The sequence below is a fragment of the Gadus macrocephalus genome, chromosome 12 (assembly GCF_031168955.1).
Source record: "Gadus macrocephalus chromosome 12, ASM3116895v1".
Taxonomy (NCBI): Eukaryota; Metazoa; Chordata; class Actinopteri; order Gadiformes; family Gadidae; genus Gadus; species Gadus macrocephalus.
Genome location: NC_082393.1, coordinates 19932147 through 19947207, shown reverse-complemented (window position 1 = coordinate 19947207; position 15061 = coordinate 19932147). Strand labels below are relative to the sequence as shown.

Below are 15061 nucleotides of genomic sequence, written 5' to 3'. Positions count from 1 at the left end.
AATACATTTACAGTCAAAAATGAGTGTAATGTAAAATGTAAAATAAATAACTAACTCCCAATGTGCTGCGCTCGTGAGCAGTGACTAACACGTGCGTGCTGAGCAGTATGGTCTCACCGTTAGAGTCTACAGTATAACAAATTAACATGGCCTGGGACCTAAAGAAAAACAGGCACAACATGCTCAAACAACGCGTCTTGTGTACATTGGTGAGGTGAGCGCGCAGCTGCCTGAGCGAGCGTGCTTTCATGTTGTACGGTAAAATTCAATCTCCTCTTTTTTACTCCAGCTAAAGTTGTTAGCTAGTAAGGCGAGTAGGAGCGCAATCTGCAGGATACTAATCGCAAAAACATTTATACATTTATTTTTTTTTTTAAATTGGTAAACATTTTTTTTAAAAAAAACAATTGGTTGTAATCGGCGTATTTTTGGCCGATGCCGATTATTTTCAAAAAGGCTATAATTGGCCGATTAAATCGGTCGGGCCCTAATATATATATACATACATGCAGAAATACACAATTATACGTACAGTCATCTTGTGCAATTGAGCCTGGATTATCTTCCCACCCAATCACATATCCCATAAAATTGCAGTGTGTTGAAAATTTCATGAAAATGAAAGCTTTTGACCCAAATCTATGGTGGAGGGTAAGGTAAGACCCTGCAGCCACTACCAACGCCACAGCTTCATTCAGCCAAACCTCTCGTGCTCGTGATGAGTCAAAGGGACATTGATAAAGGTTAAGCGTAGTGCATGACACTGCCATCTTTGAAACTTAATCTAGTTCTGCCCACAATGACAACGTTTCCTGTTCAAAGAAATACTGGTTTCCCACACTCTTCATGTAAACTATCCTCCGCTGTGTTTTCCAGTCAGTCAGTCAGTCAGTCAGTGTGTGATATATATATATATATATATATATATATATATATATATCGTTAGAACATTGATACATTACAATGTATCGTCCCTGAATCGTATCGTAGCACACGTATCTAGATATGTATCGGATCGTCCTATAAAGGAGTGATGGACAACCCTAATATATATATTATTCAATGTTTTTATTTATACTCAGTGTTTCAGTGTTTAAAGACTGCTGATGTTCCAATTCTTCACCATATTTGAATATGTATGTGTTACTCTGTTGCGTTACTCTCTGAATGGTTACATGTTTGTTCCCGATTAAATATATCAGGTCATATGTCTCATAATGTAAACTAAGCACAGTCAGGGGTTTGTAGTGTCATTGGTAAAGTCCAAAGGTTTTTCATATAGTTGTACAAATTATTTTAATAATTTGTGTACTAATATAACATGTTAGACACTGTTTTTATTAGATTTTTTTCAAATCTTGGAAACTTGGTAAAATCATGTTCCTAACTTCTTATGTGATCAAAGAACATTCAAACAAACTGAGTCATGGTATCATGATGCTTTGACATTCAAAACAAGTTCTAGAGGAGAAAAACAAGAGCAAACCGCTTCATTTTAACTGATCCATAGCAAGGACGAGCCTTTTGACAAATGTACAATACTTTGTAAAACCTGCTAGAGGCGTTAGGAAAGGAAACGATAAGGCTGACGTTTCTACAAGAATTTCTTCACCTGGAGAAAGCTCTCTGGAAAATGAGATTGCACATTTCGCATCCAGAGAAAGTTGGTTAGTGAAGAAAAAAGAGGTTAAAGAAGAGATGCTTGTATAGTACCAGTACTGTGACTGCAGACCCCTGCACTGTACGGTTACCCTTTATGTTCTTATCAGCTTATCTTCCCCTAATTCATTGGCTTTACTTAAGTAGCTTTTCATTTTATTTCATGTCTCTCTGTGCTTCTTAAAAGCATTTAATAGCAATATGAAAAACACAATTCTTTCATTCATAACACACATACAAACAGACACAAACACAAACACTGTATATTTCAATAAAAAAGGACTGGGTGAGCTGATAGTTTTCTATTTGGGAGCTCTGATGTTCCCTTACAATGCGCTCTTTGGTAAAGAGCGCTCTTTGGTTATGAGAGGCAAAAGTTATGTACAGTATGTGTGGGTGTATGTGTGTGTGCCTTCGTGAGTCAGTAGGCCACTTTTTAAATGAGACAGTATTGGAGGAAAGTCCACCTTGAATTATTCAAGTTTGGAAGAGGGTGGGGGGAGGGGGCACATTCACCACTACTCACTAGCACGACATCCACTTTACACAGGTTTCACCAAGAATGCTATGCTAGGTTGGCACGCAGGCCTACTTACTGAATGCTGCTCTGCCTCTGCTAAGAGAAGACGCTACAGAGTGAGAACAGAGTAGGAGGAGAGTGTTAGTCTACCACCATCAAGGGAAGTAGCTTTTAGAGTGTTTCCCAATTAAATTAAATAAAACAATAAAAGCTAACAAAGAATTTGGTTCATAAAGTGAGAAACAGAAGTATCTGCCAGTGCATTTTTGAAATCATTGGCAAAATGGATAGCAGGTTAGAAGCAACACCAAGCTTTGCTGCTGAACGCAATTGGATGTAACTTCTGCCTAGCTTATTCAAAACTCCTGTTTGAAATTATTCAACATGAGGGTCTTCAATAAAATCAAAACAAAAATGTGAAAGAAGCAAGAGTGCAGTCTTAAAACGTGAATGTTTATGGCTTCATCTTGAAAGTTATAAATGAGGAGGGATAATTGTTTATTTGTGGAAAGAGATGAGTCACTGGTTTGACCTGAAGCCTGAGGGCAGCTCAATGAACCCCCATCAGTGATAAGCCCTCTAACAGCCAAACAGCCAGACATTGTTCACTGCACCTAAATAACGAGTACACCCTTGCCTTGCCGTTATCTTGTTTGTAAACCACGTGTCGACAACAAACATTTAGTAATCTGACCTAAGAATCCAACCTAATATTTTCATCAAAATATGCAATAAAGTATTAGTTATGCCTCTGTAGAAATATAAATAGAAGGCTTTGAACTGTCTGCTTAATTGTGGTAATGTGTGGCATTCGCTGATTTGCTTTGTTTGACAATATCGCAAACTCATATCATTCATCAAAGAAAACAGCTAATATAATCCTCTTCTCGCTCTCCCACACACACACACACACACACACACACACACACACACACACACACACACACACACACACACACACACACACACACACACACACACACACACACACACACACACACACACACACACACACACACACACACACACACACACACACAAACACATACCACTGGGGGGTTTCGGTCTCGGAGGAACGGTCTTCTTCGGTGGTAGAGCTGGTGTGTCATTCTTCCTGGTGAATGGATCATCTACAAACCCTGACTGGAAATGTGACAGTTAGACACAGAAAAACACCGGAAAGGCAGGCATTAAATGCACCCACAAAGTAGGGGAGCCTAGACTATTAGTCAATTTAGTATCTCTAGACTTCCCTTAGGTTTTCCCCCCCTACCTTCTGGTAGTCGGGCAGCCAGCTGGCCCTGCCTTCGAACGGGTCCCTTGTCTTTGCCATGTGGCTGAAATCCGCAAAGCCCCCCGCGCTGCTGGTGCTGCTGCTGCCGCCACCGCTGCTAAAGGAGCCACTGCCGAATGGGTCCAACGTGCCAAACAGGTCTGAAACCCATTACAAGGGCAGCTTAGCTACGCATCACTGTCTATGTTAATGACCTATACAGAAGAGGAATTTATGCACTATACATGACACATTGCATAGGTTTCCGATCATGTTTTTTCCTTCCGAAAAGAAAAATGCACACATCAACCTTGGGCCCTATCTTGCGCAATTGACTTTCTCACTGGCGCATGTGTCGTTGCTAGTTTGCAACTGGCGCAGAGCGTTCTTTTCCCTCCACCGCCACGCGTCGGTAAATTAGGGAATGATCTTGCGCCCCAAGGGGCGGTTCGGCGAAAGGAGGAGGCGTGTTCTGGCGCAAACGTTCCCTGGTGCTATTATGAATTAATGAATGCGGGCGCGTGTGTGTGCGTCCATCTGCTTAAAACACGTAACGCATAATACAGTCCATGGCAATGTATATTAACGGGGGACACATGCATAATAGGAACACAAGTCGATAACAATAATGCATAAAATACTGATAAGAAACAACGTTTATAATGTATTGCGTATATCATTAAATAGAACCACAGTTGTCGCATATCATATGTGTGTTAAGTTCCTTTTGCCAAAATTTATTTGAGGACTCAGTATTTCTGAAGTTGTGGAAGAAAACTCACAGCTTTGAGCAGATCGTGAATGATTGTTAATAAACAGTGGGTGCGTGTAATTAAAGCAGTTCCCTCCAGGTCGCTGGAGCTCCCATCTACAGCGCTGTCAGAAGAGAGTTGATTCCATGTGTGAATTAGGCCATATTATTTGGCCATAAACTGAGCCATTTGAAGTTTGAAATTCATGTGCATCTGTCTCATCGGAGACTGCAGACGCGTTGTCAAAATATGAACTTGTCAGATTCAAATGCGCTCATGGCTCTTAAAGGCACCCAGTGCAACTTTATGTAAACATTCAATGAAAAATAAACATTCAATTTCTAGTCTTTTTTACACGTAGTAAGTTTCAATAACTCCATACCACTACATATCGACATTCAAGGAGCAAAGATGACACGTCGTTGTGTGGTGAGAACTGATAGAAAATCGTAAACAACAACAATCGCCGGTGGGGAGAAGCCATTTTTCCATTGACTGGAAGCCTGCTTTATTTATTGTAGGTTACAAAAAATAAAGAAAATGGCGGCATTGTTGTTGTTATCGATTTTGTATCAGTTCTCACCACACAACGACGTCTCATCTTTGCTGCTTAAATGTCGGTATGTAATGGTATGGAGTTATTGAAACTTACTACGTGTAAAAAAGACTAGAAATTGAATGTTTATTTTTAAGCCTCGAAAGTTGCACTGGGTGCCTTTAAAGGGGATGGGAGCTGGCACTCTCATTGGTTTATTGCACGTTACGCCCAAACCAATCCTACGGGTAATTAGGCTACTTCAGACCAACCCTTTTTAGATTTGCGCCGGGCACAAGAGTCATTTTTTGCGCCGGCAAAATAGCAACATTGCCATAGAACCGCCCATAAATCTACTTGCGTTTGGCGCTTCTCACTTGCGTTTCAGACCGTTAAAATAGGGCCCCTTGTGTTGAATTGGTTTGACACATTATTATTCATCGCTCTATGTTACCGTTTCTATCAAACACCGTGCGAATCGGAACGGAAACCAAAAACAAGTTTGATCCTTCTTGGCTGGTCCTGATGAATTAGTCACAGCCAATATCATTCCCCCAAAAAAAATTATAAATACGCAAGTGTAAATTAAATTGGTATTTTACAAATAAATGTAAACGTGGCGTCTTGCTGTGGCCAATGTGAAACACCTGTTGCAGTGAACTTCAACAGTGGATGTTGACACTGAGCGTGTGGCCTTTACCCGACGCCTTCCCCGTCTAACAGCCACGGGTCTAATAGGCAAACAGACAAGCTAACCTGAGCTTGTGGAAACAGTGGTCCCAGCGTGGGTCTCATATGATAGAGTTCACACACACACACACACACACACACACACACACACACACACACACACACACACACACACACACACACACACACACACACACACACACACACACACACACACACACACACACACACACACACACACACACACTTTTTGCCCCCCCCATGTGACCCTCCACGTGTGTGGGTCTCATATGATGGAGTTCCAACCATTATTCTTACATGATACGACACATACACTCACACAGACACACAGTATGGCCCTCTGTGTGACCCTCCACGTGTGTGGGTTTCATAGAGTTCCAAGTTCCAACTATCCTTCCTATCCTTCATAAGAGAGTGTGTGTGACACACACACTCCCACACACACAGCGTATGGTCTTTAACATGACCTTGCACGTGTGTGTGTGTGTGTGTTTATTTGTATAGAGCAACTTCATATCCTAAAGCAAACAAAACACGCTTTTTTTTTTTGCCCCTAATAGTGTGAGACAACCAACTGATTGAGTGGGCGAGCTGGTGTGTTGATTTTAATAAGGGGGTTCAATGGCATGATCCTTATGGAAAAGGCCCGTTTTTTGTTGTGTCTGTGAGTGTTAAGCCGCGACGGGGTGCTGAGGTGAGACCGCTGGCTCTGCTAATAACATGACGTCAAGGTGGGAGGCCGGCTCATTTTAAAACAACATTTAATAAAAAAACATAACAAATAAAGTTAGAGACCAAGAGAGAGTGCAAGAAATAGAGACACAGACAGACAGACACAGACAGACAGACAGAAAGGTTGAATAGAATAGAATTTGTGTGTGGAGAGTCCTAGCCAATAAAAAATTGTGATGTGCAAACAAAATGCAAGTTCAACTAGAAAATGCATTTCCTGCAGAAAATGCGGTGAGTACTGTAGTACAAAGTGAGGTTGAAAATATATTTCAATAAATTCACATAGATTAAGACATAAAACGTTAAATGGCTTAAATCAAGTGAAGGGATTTAAACACAGTTCAAAAGAGTGGAGAAAAAACAGCCCAATCTGGCAACACTGCCTGAACGTCCTCCAAAAGTAGCCCAATCCGGCAAGAAAAACCGCCCTATCTGGCAACACTGCTGAACGTCCTCACGCCAACTCAAAACGAAGCCGGTATGAAACAAAAAAAGTCATTCTGAATAAAGTTTAAATGATATCGAAATTCCGTTTGGATATTATTGAAGATACAAGTGTGTAGATTTGTTTAACGGTTTGAATGATGGTAAACAGTTGACATTTGACCGAGTTACGATGTCTTGGTCATTTTTTGAGTCAGAATGGGCAGACGGCTTCAATGGGACCAACTGTAGAATATGACGGTTTGAAACTAAAACTGTGATTCTGAAGAAAGTTTAAATGATATCGAATTTCCGATACAATTGTGTAGATTTGTTAAAAATTTGTTGAAAATTGATTTAGTTACGTCTTAAACAGTCTGAAGTACCATTGACTCCCATGCTAAAATATAAATATAAATATATTTTGAAAGTAGAATATCTTACAAAGTATAAAATATTCCAAGCTATTCTGAATATTTTAATATTTTAATGGAGTCTGTAAGTGAAAAATTTAGGAAGGAGATAGGTCCCAAAGTTTGTAGAGAATAAGAAAAGAAAGAAAGAAAGAAAGAAAGAAAGAAAGAAACTTATGAAGAAAAATAAATGAGCGCTTCATGCAGCACTCACCTAATTAGGAATTGTGCAATTAAAAAGCTTGGTATACTGCAATGTCTAAGAGGGGTCATCAAGCATCAAGTATAACTGCATGAAGTGCATCTGGTCTTAAAGATAAACTGGATTTACCATTTCAAATATTAGTAGATACTCAGGCTATAACTTGCACAGCAACTTGAAAAAAATCGGTTCTATCCGTGGTAGAAGGCCTCAAAATGTGGTTCATTGTCTGCTGATTAAAAAAGTTGAATTATAAAGTCGCAGGAAATAAAACACTACGTTACCTGGTCCTTTGGGTTTGGGGCTAGTTGATATGAATGGGTCACTGCTTGTAAAGTGACTGGTGGTCTGCTGAAAGAAGCACATAATAAAGCAAATGAATATACCTTGTTAATCGCTATGTTAACACTCCCACCCTTAATGTGATCATGCCCGTATTACAAAGAAATGCCCCATGCTTTAATGCTTACAAACAAGCTTAGACTCAACCGTGCAAACGTGTACATATACATTTATTTGATCATTTATTTAGTCATACTATAAACATGCCAGTCTAGGTACCTTGGATGGGAGTGTGGTGCTTTTACTGAATGGGTCCGCATTGGAGAAGGGGTCTGCCTTTACTGTCTTCTTGAAGAAGTCTTCGGATGAGGCCTTGAACGGATCGGTCTCCTTGAATGGATCTCCTCCGAACGGGTCTGGGGGGAGCGGACACACATCTGTCAAAGTTCACAAAGAACATAATCCTGATTAACACCAACAGGGCTGAATTTACATTAACATGTAGTATTTGAGATTGGACTGGCTCAACCCATCGGCCTAAAGGATTCAAGGTCCGGCAATTATTTTGGAACCCTTTTATTTTATTTATTTCTTCTGAAATTGAACATTTCGTAAAAAAAAAATCTGAAAGCATTCTATTGAACCATCTGGTCATGAATTTCATTTTGCACTTTCAGCTGTACGGTCCGCTGCACAAAAGCAACGAAACAGCCAACGCCAGGGTTACCTTTGGCCTCGACAGAACACTGTTTTGTTACGTGGATAATGATGTATAATTAAATTCCATTGTATTTGTATAGCCCTTAATCACAGTTACAGTCTCAAAAGGGCTTAATAGGCCTGTGAGTATGACAGGCATGTATCACATATGACCTAAAACATAATATACAAAGAGGTAGTGTCGGGTCATGAACCAACAGTCAGGGCAGCAGTGAACGGGCCTGCTTGACAACTCTCTTCTGACAGCGCTATAGAGGGGAGCTCCAGCGACCTGGAGTGAACTGCTTTAATTACACGCACCCACTGTTTATTAGCAATCATTCACAATCTGCTCACAACGCTGTGAGCAAGAGAAGTGAAACTGCCCAATATCGCTGTAGAGGGAAGTGTACAGAACACCCATGGTTCACACACTTTGCCACCGTTTCACGGTTCACATGCAGACGCGCACGGGACCACACGCACACACATAGAATAACCTGGCAAGAGGCTGCACAGCTGCCTCGGTACACCGCATATAGTCATGCCCCAACATATATAAATACTGTTCGTACAGCTTTATAGCGCTGAATATAACTCTGCAGGACCATGGTTGTCCGAGTGAACAGTGGCAGTATTGTTCCGAGGTCATGGCAACACCGATTCACTGTCGCCACTTCTGTGGTTGCAGCAAGAGAGACGCTTGCTGGAGCCAAGAGAAGGATCAGCCCGCGAGGTCTCTGGGAAGCACGACAAAAGACAGAAGGGCCCTCGTACCTGCGCTGGCTGCTGCCACTGGCTGCTTGGCGAAGGGATCATTCTGGAAGGGGTCGCCTGCAGGGCCAAGAGGAGGAGGAGGGGGTCACACATGGTCACACACTGTACAAGGCAATCACAAGATACAAGCTTAGAATACCCCCTAATAAGCCATACATACAATAAATAAGCCCCCTCATTAAGTAATTTTTATTCCTGTAATAAAGTAATACAGTATGCAAAGAACTAATACCAACACTGATATAGTCTTCTTTCATCGTATCCATGTATCACATCCAAACATAGGTCAGCTCCAATGGATTTCTAGACAGGGAGAGGGGCCAGAGGGCAGCAAACCTTTGAAGGGGTCTGTTTTGAAGGGGTCTTCTGTGGTGAAGGGGTCGGGGTGGACTTCCGGCGGCAGGCTATTGAACACCGACTGCTTCATCTTAAATGGGTCCTCCTGGAGGAGAGAGAGACAATGAAAGACAGGAAGAGAATGAGGGAGGAAAGCAAGTATGAATGGGCTTGATACAGAATGGTCCCATTTCGGTATATTTGCACATGGAAAGTTGCATGCAAGCAAACTACATGCAAACTTGGGAGGTAAAATAACCTACGGGTGCATGCATGACTGCATGCTCACATGTGCATGGGTGGTGTTAAATTCCATCGAGCTAAAAAAAAACGTGGATACTTGGACGGGAGAGTGAACATTTTACAAGAATGTCTAAGATGGATCATTAAGAAAAGCAATGGCATTGAAACACCCACACAAACACACACATACTCACACAGACACAGACATACACAGGAATGTGGCTCTGCAGAAAGCTTTCCATACCAGAAAGCCCAGAGACATTTTTAAATTATAAGAGAATGAAAATTGTTTCCCCTTATTCTTTCACAGCACAACTCTAGCTCAGCAACGCAGAAAAGGGGGCTGTGAGTGTTTGTGTGTCTGTGTGTGTGTATGTGTGTGTGCGGCTGTGTGTGTGTGCATGCGTGCGTGTCTGTGTGTCTTTGCGTGCGTATGTCTGTGTGTTTGTGTCTGAGTCTATGTATGTGTGCGTGTGTGCTTGTGTTTGTGTGTGCAAGCAATGTGTATATTTATCTGGGATCAGCAGTGTGTTGCGGGTCAGCGATTCCCATTGAAACCGAGAGCTGCTAATGAGCCACAACAGGTTAGAGCATTTAGCCCTGGCCTGCTGCCACGGCCGCGCAGATATGTGAAGTGTGGAGCACCCCTCCCCCTGACACCACACACACACACACACACACACACACACACACACACACACACACACACACACACACACACACACACACACACAATGGAATGGACTCCAGAAACAAAGTGTCTTCGTCTCAAACTCTTCCCCTCGCCCCCTAAGGAAGCAGAATAGAGAATTGCAACCCAGCATGCAAATAAACACAGGTGTGCAGGTATTTTTCAAGTATTAAAAGCCCTTTGGCACGGTCCAATTTATGTCCAATCATCTCAGCTATGTGAGGTATTAAAAGACTGAAAATAATAGGGGTTGCATAGCTTCACAGCTAAACTGTGCTTAATAGTAGGCACAATCAAATCCCTTTTAAAGAGACTACGTTATTTATGTCTACTGGGCTTGTACTCTAGACACCCATCTACCTTAAGCTTTCCCTCTAAACCCAAATGCTCTTTGTGATGATAGACGGAGGACAGCAGATCACATAAACATTATTCAGTGGATTGCCTGGTTGTGAAATGCAATGAGTGACGTGGCAGACTTGCCTTTTTTTCATCTAACATCGCCAACCAATAATTGTATGATCCACTATGATAGGACACAAACCTTATTGACTACAGATATGTCTGCTTTTAAGCTACGAGCTAGTTTAAATGTAATACATTTCGACGTCAAGGCATGAAGACACAGAAAAAGCTAAATAACAAGTCACTCATTTTGACAGCTAATTCTGGGAGCTGAGTTAGCATTTAAGTACAGGATCTATGTATTAGTGCAGTTCAAACAGAAATTAATCCACAGCAGTATTGATATCATTCAACCTGAAGGATGTATTTTTCTTTTCTTATGCCAAGTTATTATGAGGAACATCAACAGACACACAGACATCGTGAGATTAACCCCTCGTCTGTGTGTGGGGGAATAGGGGCGTGTCCTGACGGAAACTTTATGGCAATGGCAGAGATTCACTAAAACCCAGGTCTTAGCAAGAGAGGATTTGAAGCCATCAATTTATCGCAGAGGATTTCAGCAAACACAGGTTTTTTGTGTCAAGGCAGATGGCGAAGATCTCATTGGATTGGGTAACAACCTCGGCAAACAAAAACATGGGTATAGCGAACATAAACACAAGGCTCACAAAGCAGTGGCTTTGAGAACTTAATGCAGCATTAGCAATATACAATGTGCAGCACATTGACACACACACACACACATACATGTGTGTTGCTCTCACCATGAGTGGGAATCCTCCGTTCTCCCGGTCGGTGAAGCCCTCACTCATGTCTGCCAGGTTGGTCATACTGCCCCCATGGGTGCCATTCAGGCTGCTGTTGTACTGTTCGATGCTTTTGGACACCTCCAGCTGGCTGTCCTGGATCTGGGACAGCTTGCTGCGGGCCTAGTGGAGACACACACACACACACACACACACACACACATTGAGACTAGATGTCGTCTTTTGGAATTCTTATTAGGTTATAGCTAACATGATTACATTATGTGTTTTACTGCTGTTAGAGCGACGTAAAGTAAAGTCCTTAAATACAATTACAGAGTTTCAAATGATTTCATTTAAGTTAATTGAAGTTCCGCCCCTCATATTTCTTATGGTGCAGTGAAACCATAATGAAATAATAAAGAAATTAATAAAATAATAAGTGAGGTAAATGTGCTTAATTCATTTCATTCTTCACAGCCTTTACTGAAGAGCATCAGCAAATCCCCAAGAGCTATATCACGACTCTCTCTCTCAACAGTGAGATCATTCCGATTGAGCTGAATACAGTTTAACCTGCAGGTGTTTCAAGAAAAGGATCCCTTTGTTTTCCTATAAAAACAAAGAGCGAACCATGAACTTAAAACAAACGTCACGATGTATTTTTCGACGCAACTCAACGTTATGGCCATGACGCAAACAACATAACTTCTGAATTAGATGACCTTGCAGGTTATGTTTTGATTAGGGCCGTGACCCAGAGAGTTGTTAGTGCTCTTCGTGAAGATGGGAGAGAGTGGGAGCGACAGAGGGACTAAACTAGAACCAGACACCACAACACTGTGGTAGGGAGGCATGTTGACTCATCTTAAAGGGCCTGAAGTGAACTACGGTGAAGAATGTGGAGCATAAAAAAATAAAAAGACAGACATGCTGTTAGACTATGGACTTCCCTTGGGCTTGCAGGAAAGTCAACACAAAAAGGTTACTGGATCCAAAAAGTAAGTTAGTGTGTGTGTGTGTGTGTGTGTGTGTCTTTGTGTATGTATGTCTCATGTGTGAATGGTGGAGGGGGGTTATTATTGCAGGTGAGCATGAGGAAACTGCTTGGTTCTCTCTCTTGAAACCTGCCTGTGACCTGAGAGAGAGAGAGAGAGAGAGAGAGAGAGAGAGAGAGAGAGAGAGAGAGAGAGAGAGAGAGAGAGAGAGAGAGAGAGAGAGAGAGAGAGAGAGAGAGAGAGAGAGAGAGAGAGAGAGAGAGAGAGAGAGAGAGAGTCCAGGAACTAATGTGAGATGGAGGGGGTGTTTTGAGGTGAGATGTGGGATTGATTTGTGTGTGGGATGTGATGTCAGAAGTGAAGATCCAGTGTGACGTGCATGTGACTGACTGATGTGAGGAGATTTTTATGCGGTATAACAAGGTGGAGGGAAACAGAAATGAATAGCATGATTGAGAGATGGACAGCATAGGCAACCACACAACCACTTGATGCCAGAATGTTGTAATGTGGTGTAGTTGCTCGGTTTTCTTCTGTAGTGCGAGAGTGCCCCCTGCTGGTGCATCTTATTCCTCGACTGCAATGGAATAGAAAGGTGTCTTGACTAGAGATGGTTCCAACAAGATTGAACCGGTTGTAACAATTGACCCGCTGACATGGGAAGACCTGCCGTTCAAAAGGTCAACCAAAATGCAACATTTTGTTATGCATAAATTATGCTTATTGTGCTGTAACAGCTTTAAATTGTCAAAATGTAGGTGAATAATAAATCCTTTTCAATTTATAATGGAAAAAAAAATAAAGTACACTAACATTTGGCAAGTAAGTAGGTAGGGAGGGGGCTGGGGGGAGGGAGGGAGGGAGAGGGAGATGGGGAGAGCGAGAGAGGTTGATACCTGGTTGATCTCGTCCTGCGTGGCCTTGAGGGACTTGATGATGGTCTCCAGCTGGAGCTTGCCGGCGGCCAGGCTCTGCTCAAGCTGGTTCTCCTCCTGCTGCAGGTGGCCCAGGTCCGCCTTGGCCCGGCACAGCTCCTCCTCCTGGCTCTGAAGGTCCGACTCCTGGGAGTGGATCTGGTTCTGCAAAGACGAGATCTGGTGGGAAGGAGAGTTGCAGTGAGTATAAACACATGGCAGAAGCGATTAACTGAAGGTGTATATATATATATATATAATTCGTGCCCAATCACAGATTGTGTATTTTGGCCTAGTGGATCCGATGTTTTTACCATCAAACGTCACGATTTTCCATGGAACGAAATTCAACCATATGTCTATAACAGAAACAACAGAATTTTTGAATGAAGACAACCTCACAGGTTATGTTATGATTACTGCTGTGACCCCTAGGCTTGTGAGTGCACTTCAGGAAACGGAGCAGACAGAGGGAAGCGAGAGAGAGAGAAAGATAGGGAGCGAGAGAGCGAGAGAGTGCAAGAGAGAGAGAGAGAGCGAGAGAGAGATTCATGTCCAGGTACCACTCCCTGTGTTTGTTGTGTAATCCATCTGGATGTGTTCATTAGCACAAACCAACCTACAAGCCTTTAGTGCTTGGGTGGAATAAGATGTTGCAGTCTTTTTGTTGCTTGATCCTTCTTCAAACTGTTCTAACGGCCTCCTAACAACCTGAGTGCAATATTTTGTCTTGAGCGTCCCAGCGCCTGTGTTTCCAATTTCCCAGATTCCGTTTCATTCGCTCCTGTCCAAGTATGGCAATCAATTTAGACGATACCGACTTTGGATATCAACCGAATTGATATCCCGTCCTATTGCCAGTAATTATTTGCTCCCTATGCTAGGCGCCATATTTCTATCTATCGAGCATTCCTCCCTCTCTCTGCACATCCCTTGCTTATCTGTCCATTGTTTATGGTAATAGCAGACTACCAAAAGATGTCTAACATGGTCAAGTTAGATATCAAGTCGAATATTCTAGTTATAGTAACTAATATGTGTTACAATCTTTTTTGTTGTTATGTCAATCATTTAGGCTGCATATCACAAAATGATATGACGTAACCTCCTTCCTTCATTTCAGCATTACATTACCGCTGAGAGACAACTAAATAGAAATTTGATTCAGGTCCTTAATATAATTAGTCTACATCCAAACCCGAATTGAACACTTTCCCTGCAATCCCAGAACACCTTGTGAGCCAACTTTTTTTGTAATAGCTTGTTTAATGAAGTATGGTTTTAGTTGGGGCGCGCTCGATATGAAAACAACGATTTTCCACTTCTATATTATTTTTTTTAAATGACTTGATTAAAGGCAAATCGGTTTCCTATCATGCGCTTATTTTGTGTGTGTGTGTGTGTAAGTGTGTGCATGCGTGTGTGTGTGTGCGCGTTCATGAATGCATGCGTGCATGTTCGTGCATGCGTGCTTGCTTGCATGTAGGCCATGCCTGACATGCCATTGGTTTTATGGTGTTTTGTCCATTTTATCCTATTGGCCAAGTGAACAAAGAAACCACAAACTTAAGTTAAGGGATGGGCATGTGTTGTTGCTGGCTTGTCAGCCTTTGGGACTTTATTACCCGAATGTAAAAAAAACATGTTTGAATCTATCCCATCAGGTCTGATTTTAGCTCAATGCTGACCTCTACTGTACATTTATTCATCCGTCCATTGTCATTTCTGATGTTTTTGTGCCTCCCGT

The 15061-nt window shown here is 42.0% G+C and overlaps 1 protein-coding gene and 1 long non-coding RNA gene across 10 annotated transcripts in view; one reads left to right on the top strand and one right to left on the bottom strand.

The window, feature by feature from the left end:
* Window positions 1-15061, top strand: part of LOC132469563 (uncharacterized) — a 241675-nt gene that overhangs the window by 13284 nt on the left and 213330 nt on the right. The window lies entirely within an intron of this gene.
* The window catches only part of eps15l1a (epidermal growth factor receptor pathway substrate 15-like 1a), a 38357-nt gene that overhangs the window by 11357 nt on the left and 11939 nt on the right, over window positions 1-15061 (bottom strand). For 4 of the 9 annotated variants that reach the window (XM_060067544.1, XM_060067547.1, XM_060067545.1 and 1 more), the window contains 9 exons: window positions 13297-13494; window positions 11421-11585; window positions 9315-9420; window positions 8979-9035; window positions 7782-7939; window positions 7505-7571; window positions 3453-3613; window positions 3229-3322; window positions 2256-2288 (listed from right to left, as the gene is read on the bottom strand). In XM_060067544.1, coding sequence (XP_059923527.1) covers window positions 2256-2288; window positions 3229-3322; window positions 3453-3613; window positions 7505-7571; window positions 7782-7939; window positions 8979-9035; window positions 9315-9420; window positions 11421-11585; window positions 13297-13494 — 1039 coding nt within the window. The remainder of the gene's footprint in view (window positions 1-2255; window positions 2289-3228; window positions 3323-3452; window positions 3614-7504; window positions 7572-7781; window positions 7940-8978; window positions 9036-9314; window positions 9421-11420; window positions 11586-13296; window positions 13495-15061) is intronic. The other 5 variants (XM_060067548.1, XM_060067552.1, XM_060067550.1 and 2 more) reach the window with 3 other exon arrangements.